Source organism: Misgurnus anguillicaudatus, chromosome 2 (assembly GCF_027580225.2).
Source record: "Misgurnus anguillicaudatus chromosome 2, ASM2758022v2, whole genome shotgun sequence".
NCBI classification, from domain to species: domain Eukaryota; kingdom Metazoa; phylum Chordata; class Actinopteri; order Cypriniformes; family Cobitidae; genus Misgurnus; species Misgurnus anguillicaudatus.
Window position 1 is genome coordinate 29,893,049 of NC_073338.2, and position 22,224 is coordinate 29,915,272.

The following is a 22,224-nucleotide window of genomic DNA, read 5'->3' on the forward strand; positions in this document are numbered from 1 at the left end:
TGTAATTACCATTGCCATCTGTAGCATTTTTGTGCCTGCTGTGCTAATAATAAACTTAAAAGGAAAATATGCTGAAGAACATAAAAGAAAAAATCAAACAACAACAACAGCAACTTAAAGCTGCAGTTGGCAACTCTGGAGGATTGAGATGATTTTGAATGTTTACAATTTTCATGCCCCTCCCACACTTCCACCGAGCAACCTCCCATCTAGCTCGTCCTCGTCAGTGCGTGTGCAAGCATACTTAGACACTCAGAAATACAATCAATGGTTGATAAAGCACGATTACCTGTCGAGATGAAATGTGGCAAGCCCTGCATCCAGCTTGAACTCTTTGAAATCTCATAGATCTCTCCACCTTTCAAATGCCGGTCCGATAATGATCCTAGTTCTATTACGGGCACGAGAATCGAATCGAATCGATTTGATAGCTTGTGAATCGAGATCGAATCGATCAGGAACATCTGAATCGATACCCAGCCCTATTTCTATCTTTGTTTCCTTGATTGTTTTCTTTTCCTTGGTTGTTCTCCTATCTCTGGTTGTTAACTGAGGAATCAGAAGTTTGTTTGTGAATGTTTTCTCCGCCATCACGCTGCGTTCAATCCAACACTTCAGGCGGATACATGTGATACTGTAACGCGTGCGAGGGGGGAGGGTGGATCTGTGGCGTGTGCAGGAACTGTGATTGACAGGCAGATTTTACACAGCCCTCCGCTGATTGGACCATATTAACCGGGAGCGGTGGATTTTTGCCAAACAAATAACAGGCTCTAGGTGGAGGTAGAAACACTGTTTTTTCTGTCTAATTTATGTTGTTTTATCGGAGCATAGTGTCGGTTTCAGTGAATATGATCAAAACAATCTTGCTGACTGCAGCTTTAATTGCCAACACAGGATTTTCTGTTTCAGTATGACATGACCTGACTAAATCTATAGTGATGTGTAAAATGTGCATTTACTATACTATAGATGTGGAAGTAATGGGTGCTTTAATTGTTCAGGCTTAAAGAGCCCCTATTTTCCTTTTCATAATTTCTTTTAGTGTGTAAGTGTGTGTTAGTACATGTTAACGATCAGCAGTTACAAATCCCAAAGTCTACAATGACACAAGTTATCGTCTCCTACTAAAATCTCTTTTCTTGAATGCAAGGATTGTAGGCAACAGTTTACTTCCTCAGCCTGTTGAAGTGGACTAGATGCACATTATCATAACTCCGCCCTGTAAGTAGCCTATGTTTTATACTTTAAGAATTTACTACTTACAATTCAAACATAGGTTTTGAGCAGTGTAGAGCAGCACTTGCTTGTCAATGATCCCAAATGCAGGCATGGTTTTATGTTTTAGTATCCTTACTAGTGGCGGCCGGTGACTTCTTTTTTGAGGGTGCTCGATGCGAAGTTCGTCACAACATGTATGTAGCCCATCATGTGTGTGGTTCGTAATTTCAAAATATGTGTTCTGTGTGTCGAGTGATCCTGTGTGCATCACGTGTCTTGTCAAAATAAGTGCCTGCTGCAGACGCGTCGAAAGAGTTTATGATAAAAGAGATGCTCGCGTTTGCCAGATACTCGCACAATCTCATGCGTAATCAGAATTTACTTTTAAGGGAGTGTCTTGCGTGTATTTTGTGAACGTGAGCGTCTTTTATCATAAACGGTTTTGCAGCAGGCACTTATTTTGACAAAACACGTGATGCACATGGTTCACATGACGCAACAAACACATATTTTGAAAACACAAGCAACACACATGACACTCCGAACACATATTTTGAATTTGCGCCCTTCGGATGAGCAGTCACGAGCCGCAACTGATCCTGTAACATTCTGCTCAAGCTGCTCTGCAAAGTTGATAGATCAGTTTGGCCATCTGCATTTTCTGGATTAGATTTGGGCTTGTATTGATTAAATAGTAAAGATTATCTTCTTTCACTGTTGCTTTGGGAACTGACCTTCCGAATATGGTAAGAAGCGTCATTTTTCCAGAACACATTTGAGGTATTCAGTCAATCACCGCACTTTTTCGGCCAATCGGAGCACCGTGCTTTCTCAGAAGGTTAAGCTTTGTAGAAATCAATGCGTTTCAGAAAGGCGTGGCATAGAGGAGCTACAATACGGTATGTGAGTAATAATGTGCTTTTTGAACCATAAACCACGCAAACGCATTGCAGTACACCAAATAACATTCTTCTAAGCAACGTAATAGGGGTCTCTTTAAAAAACCCTAAGGGGAAGAAACTGTTCTGATGCTTAGTGCTCTGTAGTGCCGGCCAAAGGGCAACAGTTCAAAGAAAGAGTGGGCTGTGTGTGTGGGGTCCAAATTTATTTTTTCAGCCCCTTTTCTCATTCTGGAGATGTAAAGATTTGGGGGGTTGGGCAGGGGGTGATGGGAGTTTTACGAGTAAATGAATACATTTGCTGTAGTTCATTGCTGTTAAACAGGGCACTTTTTAATATAATATAAAAAAACTCTGTTGTCATTTTCTTTATTAATTATAAGAGCTCTTAAAGCCTGTTGCTTGAGCCTCAATCTGAGCCAGGAAAAATCCTGAAATTTACAAACACTGACTTTCCCTTACACATTCATATACATTTCAACCTACAAACCTAAACACAGCCCTAAAGTCAGTGAATATCCCACTGACACTTTATCATAAAAAATCAGCAGGAGGCTTGGACAAAGATTCAGAGGAAAGTGCAGAGAGGAAAAATATCATGGAAAATGCACATTCTTTAAAAACTGCACAGAAAGCAGAACAGACAACACTCAGTGTTTAACACACTACAAATCTTTGTATTTTTCATCAAATGCAGTCTTTGCGGCAAGGTCTGGGGAAATAAGCTTATTTTTAAAAAAAGGACAGACAAATTCCATGCTCACTTGAAATCTGCCCCTCTCACCTTCATTCAAGCCACTAACAATCAAGGATGACTTCAAATAATGGTTTAAGCATAAAGCCCTCAGCATACTTGGCCCATTCCAGCAATGCTCCAAACAGCAGCCATTACAGACTCCTGAAGCAGGCCTCTTACCATATCACTCTACTGGGAGCTATTAAACAGTAAATTATGTTTCCCAGCAGTGAACGGGACAGAGAAACAGACCAATTGGCGGAGTAAAGGGTACAGAGAGAGATAAAAATAAGAATGCAATGTAACATCTTTGGGAAAACTCAAGCTTACTGGATGATCTGTTGGTCCAGAATGTCCAGAATGTAAAGCGAGGGGGGGGGGGGGTAATCACCCTGGAGCACAGGTATACACAACAATTTCTGAATAGTTGGATATCAAGTCAGCAAAAACAGTAAGTTATTAACTTGAGATAGATGCTCTATTTAAAACACAAGTACGCAAGTACTCTGTACTCGGACCAGAAGCTTTTTAACTATTGTAACTTAACCAGCAAAATCTTTGAAAATCTTTGTTTTGTAAATCCACCAGCTAGACCAGCATCAAATCAGCACCAACCAAAATAAACCACCATCTTTCCAAGGCCAGACTACCCTTGTTAATTATAAATAAATCTACTAGACAATTTTGTCAGGTATCAGCTCATTGTAATTTCTTATCGAGAGAGAAAAACAAACATTCAAGCTGTACTTCATATGACTTTCCTTACAAAGACTAAGTTGGATACAATATCTCTTTAACACCCACAAATCTTTGTCCAAGTACACACTGATCATATTTTCCCCTCAGTGGCTAGTTCCAGGTTCACACCTGCTTATACTATCTGCAAAAGCTGGAAACGCAGATGCTCCATCATGAGCTACATAGTTTGCATCAGACAGAAGGGGGGGCTTCATACTCACTGCACCAAAGCAACCAGAAGTCATTTATATTCAATGAGAGTTGACAATTGCTGGCAACACGAGAGTGTGATCGTTGGAAATGCGTTAAGGGCGTATACAGCGATGTGACAAAGTTGTGAAAAATCTTTTTCCAATTGAGCAATGACTACCAAAAGGAATTAAGACATGACGTGCCCCTGGGAGAAACTAGTTGAGTGTCGACAAGACTTAAGAGACATAGGAGATGTTCTTAGTGTGAGCGATTTCACTCTTCTGTTTATGCGCAGAACAAAAATGAAGTGTGGACTGTGGAAAACTGTGTTAGCAGTTATTGGCTTTCCATGTTAGTTTGACTAATGGACTGAAAAATCATTTATCATGATCATATATACATTGCATACAAACATTAAAAATGCTGCTTTGTAGTGTCAAGAAAACTGATTATTTGTTAAAAAGTAATGATTTAATGATTCAGTCACAAAAATGTGATGAGCCTATTCCCATATTTGTATTTGCTTAATGCCAGTTAACTCTATAGGCATTACTTTGTAGCTTTAAAGTTAAACAACCCTTAAAAACAATGAGAAAAGGGTTAAAAGATTGTGTTTAGTTTTATAGCATACAAGCTGGCATGCAAAACGTGCCTCAATTTGCTTCTGACTTGACGTGATGCTTGAAAAGCTGTAGTGGATCTGTAAGTGGGTGCCGTGGATGCAGAAAAATTTCACATATATGGTTATTTTCTGACATAAAAAATTGCTTTATACAAACAAATGATCATATTTCTTAAACCAGAATGAAACAGCCAGTATGATTCAGTAAGAAAGTGTTCTGCACTTAATCAGGCTTATTCATCTTGATTTTTTCCATACACACAAAATGTAACACACATCCTCAACGGAGCACCAATTTGGAGTGATTGTGACATGTTGGACTTTGCGCCAGCGATTGTTTGATCTGTGCCAAATCTCACAGGAGTCAGATGGGCTGAGCCCTGCTACTTTCTTGGCTAAAAGTGAAGACTTCTCTAAAAAAACTTTGTTGAAAAAAGATAGACCTAAAATATAGATGTGGTGGTAGCGGGTGAAAGACAATCATTACGCACCGACAAAAAATGGTCCACTATATGTGTGACAAAACAACTAGTAACGTGTGACCTAAGCCAATACTTTGATTTATTGAACATTTACATTTATGTCTATAAATCCAACCACTCCAAATTTTCTTTGCCTTCGCTTTGGCATGAACAAAGCAGACGCTGTTTGTCAAAGCACCACAAAAACACAGTGTTTGAATGGATTTATTAACACTGTGAAAGGTGTAGAAAAACTCTATTGAATACAATAATATAAATATAAAGCATATTAATGATAGACAATGTAGGTCTACAGATTATAAATAGGTCTAGAGATTAGAGACCGGTAATGGTTTATGTAAATTTCTTCACTTTCTATTAAATAGATCTACAGTATAGAGATAGATTGGCTTTCTCTTTCTATTCCTCTCTTGCTGACTTAAAGAACTTAATCCACTTATTATTTCAGATTCAGAAACCTACTTGCTGTCCCGGTGACGGGTGACTTAATATTACAGCTTTGCAGGTTTTAATATCTTGAGTCAGCTTGCATAATAATAACGGTTTGCCCATTGAGCTTTAATTGCTCATTTTGTGCAATGGGCTTGACATTAGCATTGCTTATTTGCTACCATCTCGGCTATCTGAGCAAACATTTTAGATATAAAAAGAAAGAAACGGGAGGCACGCTTGAGACTGCACATGCGCTTTAGCGTGTTCGTTCTCCTATCGACTCGAGTTTTACGCACAATGTTAAACAGACCCGAAGTAATTAAACTGGGACTGACCCAGATCTGACTGACCGTTTCAAATATAGAAAGACCTCTAATGAAGACCTCCGTGAAGACCTCTAATGCATACAACTTGGACAACACGTGGAAGGATACAATGTGACAAAAAGATAAACAGAGAAGAACAAAAAAAGACAAAATTTGATGCCAGATATACATGGGCAGTTGTTACAGTAATATGCATGGGCGGCCCTCCCAAGTAAAGACAATGGGTAGGAAACCCTTCTGCTGATCTATTTAATAGGAGTCTACATCTTGCCTGTTGGTGTTACCTTTTAGTCTCATTATTCAAACTCACTTTTTTCAGCATACGCATGTGCAAACACTCCAAGGAAAGCATGTAACATTAAATTAAAACCACACTTACTGATAGCAAACACACGGTATTATGTCATTATTGCATTAATAACATAGCCTACTGTTGCCAGACTCTGGAAAGCTCCCATAGTGGTCAGAGCTGAAATTATTTTGCCATTGATTGAGTGGAATTTAATGGGCAGGCTGTAACTGTTATGTCTAAACGGCTGTAAAAAACTATCAATTTAGGAGCATATACAGTACTGCAAAGTTTACATTTGTCACCTTATTAAAAGTATATGGTTAATGCATATTTATATATGCGACTTATTTTCCTCCACCGTCACAATCCTGACCCAAGAACAAATTCAACTATTGTTTACTTACAATTACAGAAGCGGGTTTGACAAACCAGGCTTTAAGACTGTGGCTTTCAATAGGAAAATTGCTAAAGCAAAATCATAAACTGAATCACCACTTGGAAATATAGTTAGCTAAAAGAAAGACAAAATGAATCTCAGACACACACTTAAATAAATCAAATAATTTGATCCTGGCACTACTAAAAAGAAACAAAATACTCTATAAACCTTCAAATTCAGTATAATATACAGTAGAGACTAACTTAGTCAATTACAATGCTAGCAGCCTAACCTTTAAAATCATCCGTGCCAGTCAATCAACCACAACGACATCTAGAAACATAAATATTTTAACAGAACCAATACATAATTTTCTACCAGAGGCATATAGAGATAACAATCATCCTTATGCATCATACTTGTGAGGTACCAATATGTCCCTTTGAGGTACAAATGCATACTTTTTGAAAAGTTATGCCCCAACGACAGCCTTTGCACTTGTATTTCTCTTTCTAGGCTTTACATGCATAAAACATTTAATTCACAACACTAAAACCTATACCAAAGCTTTTGACAGACCAGTGCTTCCATCACAATCACATGAAGTATGAAAAGTCTCTTATTGTGTTTGCAATGGACAATCATGCAATGGCAGATTTAGTTTTGAGGCTGTATATTTAGCTGGCTCATCACAATCCTTTGACTCTTTAGTGTGACAAGGAGAAAAAGCGAAGAAATGGGAATTTTAAAAGAGTCCTCTGCTCTACGGCATCTCTAACCTGGAGGCTAACACTTAGCATGCTGTTTTTATTAGACAACATTCCTTCAGCTCACATCAAAGACAAATTCTGCAGATATTGTCTCACATGCGACATTACATAAGACGGCTGCCCTTACTTAAAACAGCACAGAGAAATTTGTGAATGAGATACGGCAGGTTTTATTTGTAACTTGTGTTGTATGTTACGTTATAGTACCATTATATAACAAGGCTATATCTTCATGGGGATGTTTAGAGTATTTATTCTCCAGAAGCAGTAACCTTTCATCTGGTTACTTTTTTATAAACTATATAGATATTAGACTCAACAGCTCTTCCAAAATTTACAGGTATTTTAGTCTTGAACAGCTGATAAAGTATTGCGGATCTACTAGTGATTAATAGGCAAATAAACCTGCCCTGTCATATGTAAGTGAAATCATCTTATAAAGCATTATCATCTGACTGGACAGTATATCAAGCCAGTATGTTGTTTGCTGCATAACTTCAGTCATACTGAATCAAAGGATATTCACATTGTTGACATATTCCTTGAGACCAAATTAAAGCAAGCACTCATTATCTTGTATCCTCAGCCTAACAGGCTTTTAAAACCTAATTATTATGATATTGAGTCACCTTTAAAGAAACATGCAGAATAAAACATGCAACTTGCATGCAAGACTGCAAGACTGTCCTTGGCTGGAAAAGAGTGTATTTACTATTGACAGATATATTGATGGCCAATATGAAATTATCAACATCAACTGCTAACTACGTGCTAGTCTGATTAACCTTGTGATTGTAGATGTAAAATAAAAAAAAGGAAAATAAATAAAAATATTTTCACATTTCAGTCCTGTCATTAAAATCTGATATTGGTTATAGGGCCCCTTTTATATCGGCATCTGATAATCCATATTGGTCCACCATTAGTATCTGTCAAAACATTTATAGAAAATTTGATCGGCTTGCCTCAAAAACATTCTCGTCCAGGATTCTGGTGCCGAAGACAGTGATGCCATTGGTATCAATGATTGCGTGGTCACTTCTGCTGAGTGGCTTAGTGATTTTCTTTTTGCAGTCCACAATCATGGTGACGGTCTTCTTCTCTATGCTAATAGCAACACGATGCCATCTGTGAAGAGGTCAAAAAGATGAACCCATGAAGCTTGTGATGTGTTTAGTTTAAAAACAAAATGCACAGTTTTTTAAACTATTAAAATCTATTTTAAACCTGTAAATATAGAAATACCAAGTACTGAGAATTTTGTTAAACTCAATTCAGTACATTTCTTTTGAAAAGTTTCTGATTAAATCAGAAAATATAAAACCAGAGGTTATTATTGTAATAGCAGTCTCAAGAATTTTGGACCCTGATGTATGTTCCAGTCCAGAGGCCCCCAACCACCGAGTCGTGACCCAGTACCATGTCATGGACAAGTTACCACCGGGTCGTAAGAACGTCCTTAAAAATGTGTTTAATAGCTACGTAATAGCTTAATTGGGTATTTTGTCCTTAAATTGCCGACTTCAAATAACATCGATCATTAGAGTTTGAGCGTACTTCTACAACACAATCGATCAAAGAATTGCTGAGGTATGAATTATTTGCAAATGTACCTCACAAATCATGTCAGTACGTGAAGATGTTCAACTCTGTGACATCACAAAAGTAATTGGAAAACAACTTAAAAATTACCCAGCGATTGTGGCATGATGAAAATAAACTCCTTTACTGCAGTAACCATATTTTAATGGGTACACTTTTAATGCAGGTTTGAAAGGAACCTAAACATTTAGTCTTGTGCCAATCATCATTAATATCATAAGGTAAACAGGAGCATCTCTCCTCCTCCTCATCTCCTTTGTCACTGCTCATATTTTTCTTCTGTTCTGTTACTTGAACTTGGGGCTCGAGCCCGATCAGAGGTTCAAGCTGCCTTTGAGAACAGCAAGCCTAGTTCGTTTACAATTAATTATTACGAATAAATGGGCAGGCAAACTTGTGAAACTATGAAAGTAAAACAATCCGCTAAACTATGGTTTTAAACATCTACTAAAATAAAGCTGTTATTCATTTTCCTAATGCGTGGTTCTTTGATCTTTACTTCCATTTTAAACGTTACATATTTTGCGAAGGAGGATTTTCAACACTTTGTTCGAACAGCAACTCAGCGACCCCCCAACCCCCAAAACCCCACCTCCAGTCCTCTTTTTTTTAAAGCTGAAACCGGTCCGCGATGTAAAAGGTCGGGGACCCCTGTTTCAGTCCATGTTTACATAACTAAAACATATGTTTGGTTCTTTAAACTGAGAAAGACAATAGCTGCATGATAAAACTTTACTCGGCTTTACTTGTCATGCTGAATCAATTATAAATATTTCATGAGCTTTTGTTTGACGGTATTTGTTTTCCTAAATTAAAAACACCTCTTATTATGAGTAATGAGAAACACAGAAGCTAGCTGCGTTTTTTCTGTGTCTTGAAACAAATGCTTTGTTTTGCTATCCCGATTACAGTACACACGTATACAGTACCTGACTAACCAAATGTTTGATTGCATTTTGGCATGCAAGTGTAAATTTTATTATCATACGGATTAAGTGAATAAACTCACATACGGCACTATTATCCTGCTTAAGTTACATTGATACATTTAGATAAATAGTTAAATAGGCAGATGGCTAAAAAAATAAACCACTCAAAATGCATTTAAAAATCTCCATGAACAAATTACAAAACAAATTGAGACATATTCAAATGCCCTTTGATAAAAAGTGAGCCAAACGGATAATGAGCCCCACTCACTTTCATAGTAGGAAAAAGAATACTATGGAAGTGAATGGGGCTCATTTATACAGGTTTGTAACAACATAAGAGTAAGTAAATGATGACAGAATTTTCATTCTTGGAACTATCCCTTTAAATCATTTCTTAGCTGAATATGTTTAGCGGATGTGGCTGCACAATAATTTTATCTTCATGCAAATTAATCAATGTAAATTTCAAACACTGTGCTCCCTGGAGAGTGATTATAGTCTTTCTGTGTGTCTACAACCATAGAATTTATGCAATAAATCAAAGAGTGTGTATTTCTAAAGAAACTGTTTACATAGCTTAAGTGGACAATCTTCATATCATGATTGAAAATAGACATAACATTAGGGAGAGGCAGGAATAATTGTAACACTTACGTACTCCGTTTATAATTTTTCATATGTTTTTTCAATCTTATAAGTGTTTATGATTGATATGATTGAGATTAATGTCTTAATGACTGATAATACAAAGCACAATTAAAGGTTTAAAGGTTTAGGGCCTAGGCTAAAGATTTATACACCGAACATATATATAAGAGTCAACTTGCTTTCCATCTGCGAGGTTGATGGCACGGAACAGGGGGTAATCCTCTGGAGCTGGTTTCCCATGCTGATCCTCATACTGGAAGACCGGAGAGCGGCCCACCTCCACACCCAGCTGCTGGATGCCCTGCTCGTTGTATACTGACAACAGGAAGGACTGCACTCCCACCTTCGGCTTTATGGTCATAAGGATGGAGAAATCCTGAGGGACGGCTCCTTTAGAAGACACAAGAAAGTTATTGTAGGTTGAACATCAGCTGTTGTTGGTGATTCATAAGCTTGTTTTCATTTATGTGGGTGAGATGACGTAAGACCACACTACAGTATATCCAAAAAATCAAAAGAAGACACATCTCATCGAAAAAGTTTCCAGTATATTGTTATTAGAAAAAGCCTTTCGACTTCTCTGATGCTTCATTACTTCACCTACTTACTTACTTACTCGCTTTGTGTACCATGTTTATTGTTAGCAGAAAGGTCGAATTTAATAAATAGAAAGCATCTGGTAAATGAACAAATGTAATCTATACAGTAAATTACCAAAAAGTTATTTAAATATGCAATTGCCCTTTTACAACAATCCCTCCCTTAACATCCTTTGCATGGAATGAATTAACCATGAAACAATTTGTCTTTTCTGTTACCACATTAACTTTACGATGTGTTAGATGAAATTTACAATTAAAGGTGTTGACTGGAGTGGAACTGAAGTTCCAACTATTGCCTGATGTTTTTCGCAAAACCCATCTGCCAACCTTAACCACAAGGTTTGAATGCAGTTTTATTTTTAAGGAGTTTACAGTATTCTTCTACAATTTAGTGTCTCAGCCATAGCAGACTGGCCACTTTGGAGGAAGACCCAATTCACAAGATCTATAAGAGTTACCCCGCACTCACATTAGCTACAAGAGACAGAGCGACAGGCTACCATTCATTTTAATGGGAGTGGCTGTTTGCCCGCAACAAGCGACAAGCTCGCCGCTGCGCCGAGCACGTAGGGCCAAAATAGACAAGAAGGCTATTTTATGCAAATGCTGAGGGATGCGACAAAGCGACTGCCAATCGGAGTGAATGGGAACCGTGATGTAGGTCAGTGGCTTGATTCGAAGAAAATAATTCAAGATGGCGGAAAATGCATATTTCTGTATATATCTGATAAGTTTGGCATTTTATATAATATATTTTGTTACTTTTATCAAGTAATAAATACTTTTAAATCAAGCGAGTGCGTGTAGCTTTTGTAGCTAATCTGACTGTAGGGTCACTTAGCAAATCTATATGGTGCAAATAATTAGAGAGACAAAAAAATACTCAACTGCATTACCCTAGACTTGCTGTTGAAGTAACAATTCATGATGAGCAATAACACTTCAACACTAGAGAATTCTCTAGATTCATAATACATTAGTCTGAAAAATCTGTTTTTTATGTTGTTTATATATGTCTATGTGGTGTTTTTAATTTGCTAAATATTTTCTCCATAAAACTGGAGACAGTCTCTTTCCCACGGTTTAAAATCGCACTGGTTCCAACGTCACAAACATGTAATCAATCACATCAATAAAGTTAAACACATGGATCAAGTCATAGATATTATGTATGGATGCTGCATAGACTCAGCCCTGAAATGACTGCAGCACATCTGCTTCAGCTCTGCTTCTGTGATGTTCACACATGCACTGTGAATGCTCAACCTGTTAACATCAGTGCTAAAAGATTAGTGCTGCAAACACACGGTTCACGTATGCATTGTGTGAAACCGAACTTGGCAGTCATGTGTCTGAAACTGCATCTATTTACATATACAGTACTGTATATCTATGGTCTGATGGGGTGCGAAAGAGTGGGGGGTCGGGACTATTTTGCATATTCATACAGTATGTATACGGACTACCGGCACATCCGGGAACTTGACTGTAAATTTCGTCACCGCCCCTTTTTGGGGGAAAACAAACCAGACTTCTCGTACACTTCCATACAAAATAGCAAAACAAAGCAACGTTCGTACACAGCCGGCAGGTGTAAATAACTTATGAAATAACTCAGATTAAACTTATTAAATTATCTGTCCCCCCTGCCTGCCATAGAGCGCGAAAGATACATTAACACATTTAATTTGTCCCTTTCATTCTCCCAGTGTCAAATTTGTGTAACAATGCTCTCCAGTGATTGCTGAAAATATCACTAAGGCTAGTTGTATGGCTGGACGGAAAAGTGCACTCAGTACTCTAAATATAAAGACATAATATATAAATACGAAGTAACTTTCAAATACGAATTAAAATCATTCACTTGCTTCCCTGTTGACACGATGAGGTACGAGCAAATGTCCGGGTAAGACACCTCTGACCAATAGGGAGTGTTGTTACACAAATTTGACGCTGTGAGAATGAAAGGGACGTGTTTTTATATTGACCAAATTAAATGTGTTAATGTATCTTTCGCGCTCTATGGCAGCCATGGTGGACAGATAATTACTCAACATGTTTAATCTGAATGATTTCTTAAGTTATTTACCCCTCTCAGCTGTGTACGAACGTTGCTTTGTTCCGCTATTTTGAATGGAAGTCAATGGAAGGTCTAGCTTGTTTACCCCCAAAAGTGGACGTGAACCTGTTCAGAGACATTCTATGACGTTGCGCCGGTTGTGGGTATGGTCCGAGCTGTGCGATTGAGTAGAGGTTGGGACTAATTTGCATATTTATAGATCCGCGTATACTAAATGAGGCAAGGGTTAAAAAAATTACTGTGACAGGTAACACTTTTATATATGAAGAGTTTGGTTCCAAAAAAAGATAAAGATGGTTATTATTATGTTGTCATGTTTTTATTGTGCTACTTAGCTGTATATTTTTAGCTATGAAGACTTAAATCAAAACAAACCAATTGTGGTTTGATTTATATTAATTGGAATGCACAATAAAAAAAATTATTTAAAAAAAAACGGAGTTATCTTGTTTTGAAACCAAACTCTTCAACTCTTCACTAATCTACTGGCCTTCCTTCAATGTGATGCCTAGCCGATGTCTGCCTCATGCTTTAATTTCCATAAAATTTTATAATATAGTATCTAATATATCCTGTCCGGCTCTCAAGAGATTTTTTTCTCTATAGGACTTTTCCTCCTAACAAAATTAGGTTTTTATCTCCTAGGAGTTTTTTCAACCCCTAGGGAGTCAGCTGACATTGGTTTAACTTAGAACTCTCTTCTATACTCCACTCACTAGTACGGTTTAATTTTAGCTGCTGTACTATCCTATCTGTGTTTTTTCATGCTTTTATTAATGCAAAGTAATGTAAAGTTTAATTGTTTTGAAACAAACAACTGTGAAGCGCTATATAAATAAAAAAATTATATGCTTTTATGATGCTCAAAGATGAGTTTAACTGATAAAATTATTGACTACAGGGAGACTTTAAAGGAATAGTCCATTTTCTTAAAAGAAAAATCCAGATAACTTACTCACCACCCTGTCATTCAAAATGTTGATGTCTTTATTTTTTCAGTCAAGAACAAATTAATTTTTTTGAGGAAAACATTGAAGGATTTTTCTAATTTTAATGGACTTTAATAGATACCAACACTTAACACTTAACTCAACACTTAACAGTTTTTTTCAACGGAGTTTCAAAGGACTATAAACAATCCCAAACGAGGCATAAGGGTCTTATCTAGCGAAACGATTGTCATTTTTGACAAGAAAAATAACATATATACACTTTTAAACCACAATTTCTCGTCTAGATCCGGCCCTGAAAGCGTCAGGGTGACCTCACGCAATACGTCATGACGTCAAGAGGTCAAAGAGAATGAACGCGAAACTCCTCCCCAGTGTTTACCAGTGTGTTGAAAGAGGACCGTTCCGACGTTGTTGTATGTGGAATGATACTAATTAATGTCTTTGTGTCAGTTTATTGTATACAATGGTCCGCAAATGTGCGTTTTATATATGTAACACGTGACCTCCCTATATCACTACGCATTTACGTTAGGTCGCGCTGGATCGGACCTAGACGAAAAGTTGTGGTTTAAAAGTGCATATTTTTTATTTTTCTTGTCAAAAATGACAATCGCTTCGCTAGACAAGACCCTTGTGCCTCGTTTGGGATCATTTGTAGTCCTTTGAAACTCCATTGAAAAAACTGTTAAGTGTTGAGTTAAGTGTTAAGTGTTGGTGTCTATTAAAGTCCATCAAAACGAGAAAAATCCTGCAATGCTCTCCTCAAAAAACACAACCCCCTCTCAACTGAACAAAGGAAGACATCAACATCCTGGCCGACATGGTGGTGAGTAAATTATCTGGATTTTTCTTTTAAGAAAATGGACCATTCCTTTAAATGCTTAGTGTATACATAACAGTTAACAGCATGTTGTTACGGACAACATACTATACCAGATTTACGTAACAAAGCTGTAACTTTCCAAAAGACTTGGCATTACTGGCCATTAGTAGCAGTTTTTCTCACTTACTAACATTTCAGTAAGCATTAGGCTGGTCGAAACAGTAGCCAATGCAAAGAAAACAGTATCAAGAGAGCGTTTTGTTTCTCTTCATGGACCCTTTCCTGAAACAACAAATGTGGATTAATTTCCTTCATCAAGGTCTGGGCATCAGACTTCAAGCAACAGTCCAGATGAGTTGGAATGAGATGGTTTAACAACATTGTGCAGTTCCTGACAGATGCATTTCAAAGGGAATTAAGGAAAGACTTAAAATGTCACATTCTCACAACATTCAGAGCTGATTTATGGCCTTGTCGATGCTAAAAAGCTGCTTTATATAAGTAGTGATGAGAGCACATAATTAATTCATGTTTAGTCACCTGGGAAAAGCTGTTTGGTTGGGGTACTAAGTTGAGCCCGTTTGTCCACTCGGTAAGCAACATCTGGTTTGGATCCTCTCCGGATGGTGCAGAAGCCTTGCGTTTTCTTTATTCCTTCAGGTGAACTTTTAAAGTCTAAGACCTTGAGCACATCTACTGGTTCAGCTGAAAAGTAAAAACAAAAACGACATTATCATTATGTCATTTTACAGGTGAACAAACACCATAGGCTTCACCTAAACAGTGATAAAAAATCTATTTTTCAGCTATTTCTATAGTTTATCAAACTTAAAGAGGACATTTCACAAGACTTTTTTAAAATGTCAAATAAATCTTTGGTGTCCCCAGTTCATATGTGAAGTTATAGCTCAAAATACCGCACAGATAATTTATTATATCATGTTAAAATTGCCACTTTATAGGTGTGAGCAAAAATAAGCCGCTTTGTGTGTGTCCTTTAAAATGCAAATGAGCTAATCTCTGCATTAAATGGCAGTGCCGTTGTTGAATAGTGCAGATTAAGGGGCAGAATTATCCCCTTCTGACATCACAAGGGGAGCCAAATTTCAATGGCCTGTTTTCACATGCTTGCAGAGAATGGTTTCCTAAAACTAAGTTACTGGATTGTTCTTTTACACATTTTCTAGGTTTAAAATAACTGGGAACCCAATTTTAGCACTTAAACATGGAAAAAGTCAAAATCACCCTTTAAAGGGGTGATGAATTGAGATATTTTTCATGATCATTTGACATACAAAAAGTCAATGACTTATAAAAATATACTGACACTTTCAGAACTCATGACTACCTTGTTCATTCAAAAAGCTTTTATTGAAAAAGTGCTGCCAAAACCCTTGATGTCTCAGTATGACATCATCATTGACCAAAAAACGCATTTGCAGAAGAAGATCAAAGCCTTTTTTCATATTATTGCCTCTTCAGCCCCACTCACAGACTCAAATGACTAAAGTGGATTAAACTATTAATATATTTGGGCTTATTTAACTTCATTACTTCTTCATTAGGTGCAGTAGTCCAGCTCTGTGGCAACACAATAAATATGCTTTTCATGTTCATAGTAAATTTAAATATAGTGCCATATGGATAATCTCAAACCCACTGGTTCTTGGGTGTCATGTGATGAAACATACATAAGCAACTAGCCAGAATACATGCGAGAACTATTGGGATTTCACATTATCATTATGCCGGCATATTTAAATACATTTTCTTCTAAATTTTGTATACATCGTAATTTCCCTAAATACATTTTTTTCAAAAATTTATCTTTCACTTTAGATGATGTTTATTAACCCAATTAAATCATTTGGATTTCTTTAATGATGGATGTGTTTTTTGGACGTTCACCACTTTGTCTTGCATTGAATCTCTATCTCGTGCTCTTTGGGCATGGACAGTGCAGATATACAGATAGACTGTATGTGTGCAGGTGCAGCTCTATCCTTTTGGCAACTTATTCCTAAAATGCATTCCTAAAATGCATTAAACTTTCGTTTACAAAGACGTGAAACTTATCGAGTGGTCAGGGGTGTTCACTGATATGCTCACACAAAAATCGCACCTATACAGTGCGTTATAGAGGTGGGAGGTGATACAACCGGAGCCTGAAAATTCTCGGGACAGCATCATATGTCCAAATTTCAGTCAAAACCATTCTAATTCATCATAAACAATCTGAAAACAGGGCTTTAAGTGTAAAATACCGAACTTGTCCTTTAACAAGTTCAGAAAACAAATGCAATGCAAAGACTCCCATTATTATTAAATTACCCATTATTTCATTATAGTAAAATTTTTTGATTATTATTTGTATAACCATAGTTTCATAACATAGTTTCATGCTGCATACCTAGTTTCATAAATTCATAAGTATCACGGTTTAACTGTGGTAAGTTATGTCATGCACTTGCTAAATTAAACTGTCGCTGAGGAAGTTATTAATTTGTCTTAACATAAAGTATTATTTTATAGATTTGATACGTTTTACATGTTAGAAAAGTGACACAGAGAAAATTCAAAATTAATCTATAATTATCTTTAAATTTTAATATATAATCAGCTTACTATGCTGTAAAATGACATGTTTAAAAGCAATACAATAATATGTCATTGACTGGCGGCAGTTTTAATGTCGAACATCTCTCTTCCCCGCACCGGCAAAGTTGTGTCATTAAAGCAACATGCAATAATATCAGATTATATCTCCAAAATATTTCTGTGTGTGCATTACAGTATCTGTGAATCGGGTATGACTTAAAGGGCACCTATGATCCGATTCACGATTTTACATTCCCTTTGGTGTGTAAGTTTATGTTAGTACATGTTAACGATATGCAAAAGGTACAAACCCCAAAGTAAACAATGACGCGAGTTATCGTCTCCAATGTAAATCTCTTTTCTTGGACTACAACAAACACACAGATTGTAGGCAACAGTTTACTTCCTGGGATTGTTAACGTAGACAAGAACGACATTATCATAATTCCTCCCGCTTCGGACTCTCAGCCTGTAAGTTAACTCCTGTTAGCATTGTATTGTAAGCAAATTTTTCAAACATAGTAAGAAGCGTCACATTTCCAGCTATCTGTCGTCAGAGGTATTCGACCAATCACAACATACAGAATAGCTGGCGAATCAGGGACAAAACGCTTTTCAGATCGGTGAGTTTTGTACAAAATCAAAGTGTTTGGGGAAGGTAGAATATCCTGAGCAAATATTTTCAGTATGTGGAAAGTAATGTGTTTTTTAAACCATAACCACGTGAACACATTGTATTATACCAAATACACAAAATAACGTTTTTTTTAGCAATGAAATAGGTGCCCTTTAGCATAACAAAGCTATTAAACATTTACAGTATAAAGCTGTAAATATCCAGATGTTTGCTTTTCACATTTCCTTTAAAATACCATTGTGTTATTATTACATTTTATGACAGTATAACTGTTAAACTGGAAGCGACTTGACAACCTCTCTCTCCTCTCTCATGCAATAAGGCCTAGTTGTTTTTACCTTGTCTGGAGTGATTAACTCAGTTACACTGTATGAAGTTAACAGATTTTACTGTCTTTAAATCTGAAAGTGAACAAATAAAATAAAATCTTTCCTTTTGCTAAGATGTCATTTTGTAAAAACACCAATGCAGACGGATGGTTTTACCCTACAGTCCATAATTCCCCGCAACTGTGTGTCTGCTACAATAACGCAAATTTACTTTTATGTGAGTTCTGGGCAGCACAACAGTAAAGATGTAAAGTATCCAGCAGAGATCATTGGCCCCACTTCACATGGACTCATACACAAATCCAAACATTCCAGGAGTTAAGAGTCACTGGTGCCGGTCATTGCTCCTCTACAGTTATGGCGGTTCAACAAGACGCAGGTTTTACAAGCAACTCAACTCCACTCAGCTCCCTTTAGTTAATATGTCAGGTACTGCACTCCATCATGTTGCAGCTACCAATGTTCTATGAAAGAGTTTTTTCATGGGTTTTGTTCACCCATGACTCATTTCTAATGATCCTTATCAAGTCTAAGCTAATTCTTCAACAGGTTCGGAGATTTACAGTATGATGAATATGCCCGTTTCATGGCTGGTGCTGTAGAGTGGACTGTAATGTCACACTGATTTATCGCTCTACTTGAGCCTTTTAGGCTTTGATGCTGTTTGAAAAGGAAAAGATATGCCCTCACTCCAGACTGATAAATGAGAAGATACACAAGGTCCAGGAGATAAGAGTTACAAAGTATCAGCTGGGCTACGTCCATCCATCACTGTCTAAGCTATCATACATCTGTACATACACAGTGTCTGTCCCTGTGACGCAGCTGTTTGTCATCACCACCATGATTGTGAAGAAGATTAAGGATGCTGAACAGTGGAAACTGAAACTTCCTGCTTCAAACTGGTCATTGAATCTCGGGAAAAACCAGCAACAGAGCCTCAACAGATGACTAGCACATAAATACTCTTCCTTTGACTACCCCCATAACCAAAGACTACAAAAACTTTAACATCAGTTCAATTGAACATATCTGTCTTCTAGTCAGGCAGCAGACAGGAAGTATCCTTTTCAAAGTCTTAAAAACAATAAACCATACATCCAAGAATGAGCTCTCAACACACTTGGATTTCTCAAGTTTTCAAATACGGTTTTAGCTTCATTTTCCACCGTGTCTTACTCTACTAACTAAGCCTGTGAAAGCACTTTAGTATTATACAGAAGTTTTTTTATTTAACTTTTAAAGATCAGCCCTACAACAAGATGCAATAGAGGGCACAATAAACCAGACAATACATTATAAAAGCTACATTTGTTAACAGACACTGGGGAAACTCCACACAGCCATTTGGTCATCCAAATAACATTTTAAATACAAGAAAAAAGTTTCAAATGCTGAAAGCCTCTACAAATTCATCCTACAATTAAAACCCAAATCTGAAAATGTATGGAAGTACAACTTGACAGATTTTTTGGTCATATATTATTGTCTTTAGCCATATGGTAGGAGCATGCAGGAAGTGCTGATTTGGTAGATCCTGTTTCACATATGTGGCAAGGGTGGTGTTCTTTTAGGGTTAGTGAGCATGCAAAACACATTATGGTGTCTGCATGGCACAGCTTTCAGAAAATCTAAGGCACTGAAAAAAAGCATAAATTGAAATTTGCTACTGTATTTTAACCTACAACTAAGATGTAGATCTTTTTCTGTAGTGTATAATTCAGTATCTTAAGTTTTATTAAAGAAATGTGAAATATTTTGCTGAGACAGCTAGACTTTTTTGATAACGTTAAAACAGCTGCATGCAATAAAGCTCACTGTGTCTACATCCATGTGCACGCTTGTGAGCTTAATGATGCGGTGAGGTCTTAATGTAGCTTTGTGAAAACAGTCTCTGAAGAGTTTCCATTCAGTGTAACCCCCACTGACAAAACAAAGAGCAACTCGCTGCCTTATCATTCTTAATAAGAGCGAGCAAAAAAAAGATATCAGTAAAACGCATCCAAACTCGTAAAGCAGAAGGTAACAGACTGTAACTTTTATAAGCCTCTTCCAAATCCGGTGCTACTGTTTTTTTCTATTCAAAACTCTAAACTGAATGTCTCTTTGTGCTCGTCAGAATGCCTCTCAGCATTGCTGCATACCTAAAGGCCTCATATATTCCAGATGTGGAATTGGCAGACGCAGGACCCCCCTCTCACAGAAGCTCTTAAAAAAAATCAGTCAGTATCCCAAATCCATAAAGGCAGGAAATAAGCACATATTGTTCCTAGTGCACCTTAACATCATTAAAGGTGCCCTTATAACTGTTTGAAAAACAATCTGATTTCCCGTTTTCCTGCTATTCTCCCTGTGGGAGATGTCATGTATAATGGCAAGGCAGCAAAATATGACAAAAGATGTAGCAGAATAGGTGCTTTAACAACTAGGGTGCATTTATGTAATTCAGCCTCTGGTTAAATATTGAAATGCCCAAATGCTGAAAACGCACTACTAAAGCACAAATAAGTAAAAAATCTATAAAACCAATAATAATAAATGAAAAAAAAAAACAATAGTGTTCTATTACAAAAAATACAATAGATGACAGTGTTGTCCATAGTTTGTCATTAACTGCAAAAAAAAGATCCTGCCTTGTGTTTGCGTATCACTTCACACTTACTGTGCTGTCTGTGTCCCAAAACCTGTTGGACTGCCTCTCTAAACCAAATTTATAATTAAGAAAAGTGCTCGAAAATGCTATCTAGGTAGGCAGCTCATTAGTTTTTGGGACGCAGCCAATCGATTCAACTCATTAAAATTTTGGCACAGAAATGCCCTCCATTATTTTAAGTCCATCTCTAATTCAATATAAGATGTACTGTAAACTGGCATCACTAAAAGTTCGTCGTCTCTTGAATAAATTTTCCTTACCTGCTCTCACATGTGCTGCCTGTAGGATTACTGTTAGACTGATGATAGCGGTGATAACGGAGTTCCTGAGACACTTTTTCGTTTTCCATCTTGTGGACCACCTTTCCTTATCCATGACCGTCGCCCTCAAATGCATAAATTAAACGGGCGTCTTTTTTAAAAATCGTTCCCTTCCACACTCTTTTTTATGTTTTCTGAACTGCCATGAGCGTAAAAAATCAATAGGTTTCTCCGTGAACAAACTCCTGACTCCCTCCGCCCAGCAGACAGACTGAAGGTAAACGGGCTCTCATGAAAAAAAGGAAACCCGTTTGTTCCCCGAAGAGCTCAAGTCTTCTGGAGGGTTGGACATGTGGACAAAATGTGACCCGCGAGGAAAAAGAAATTAACACGGGAAAGTCGGCAGCCCTGGAAAGACACACCCATTTTTTGATGCGGGCTTCAAAAGTTTTAAACTTGTCCCTTAAAACTCAGATCTAGGTGTACCTTCGCGTCGGGATTTTGCATTTTTGAGATGGGGATGGACACCAGTTTACTGGAGGAGAGAGTCACATCATGCCCTGGATTATCATCCTGCATCCTGGCTTGACTATTGATAAGGATTATTTGCACAACTTGATTTACTAATGGTGATGATTATTATTGCACTGAAATACTGTCTCTTACTGTCTAGTCCCTTATCAGTTACTTACATTAACTAGGTAATGACTATGTCATTTATGTATCTTTTTTTAACAAAAACTTGCATATGTGGCTGTTAAGATACTGAATAGCTTAATCGAAACCGTGATTGCAGTTGCAGGTACATTAGAGTTTTACTCAGGTGCAAATGTGCAAACTTGTTAAAACGTTCTTGCCTGTGTAAAGTGTTAGCCTGAAGTGGCACATTTTAAATTCCTCAAAATGTGGTAAAAGATACTATCAGCATGAATGAGAGCTGCAGATGAGACTTCAAGCCAGGCGCGGAGCTATGGGCGGGCCTGGGCGGGCCTGGGCCCGCCCAGATTGAAAGCTGGCC

General features: G+C 37.3%; 1 protein-coding gene across 1 annotated transcript in view; it reads right to left on the bottom strand.

Annotated features, from left to right (window-relative positions):
* The window catches only part of col11a1b (collagen, type XI, alpha 1b), a 91,399-nt gene extending 69,824 nt beyond the window's left edge, over positions 1-21,575 (bottom strand). The window contains exons 1-4 of the mRNA XM_073876484.1: positions 21,207-21,575; positions 15,270-15,434; positions 10,451-10,661; positions 8,055-8,217 (exon numbers count right to left, since the gene is read on the bottom strand). Coding sequence (XP_073732585.1) covers positions 8,055-8,217; positions 10,451-10,661; positions 15,270-15,434; positions 21,207-21,342 — 675 coding nt within the window. The 5' untranslated portion in view covers positions 21,343-21,575. The remainder of the gene's footprint in view (positions 1-8,054; positions 8,218-10,450; positions 10,662-15,269; positions 15,435-21,206) is intronic.
* Positions 21,576-22,224: the final 649 nt, after the last annotated feature.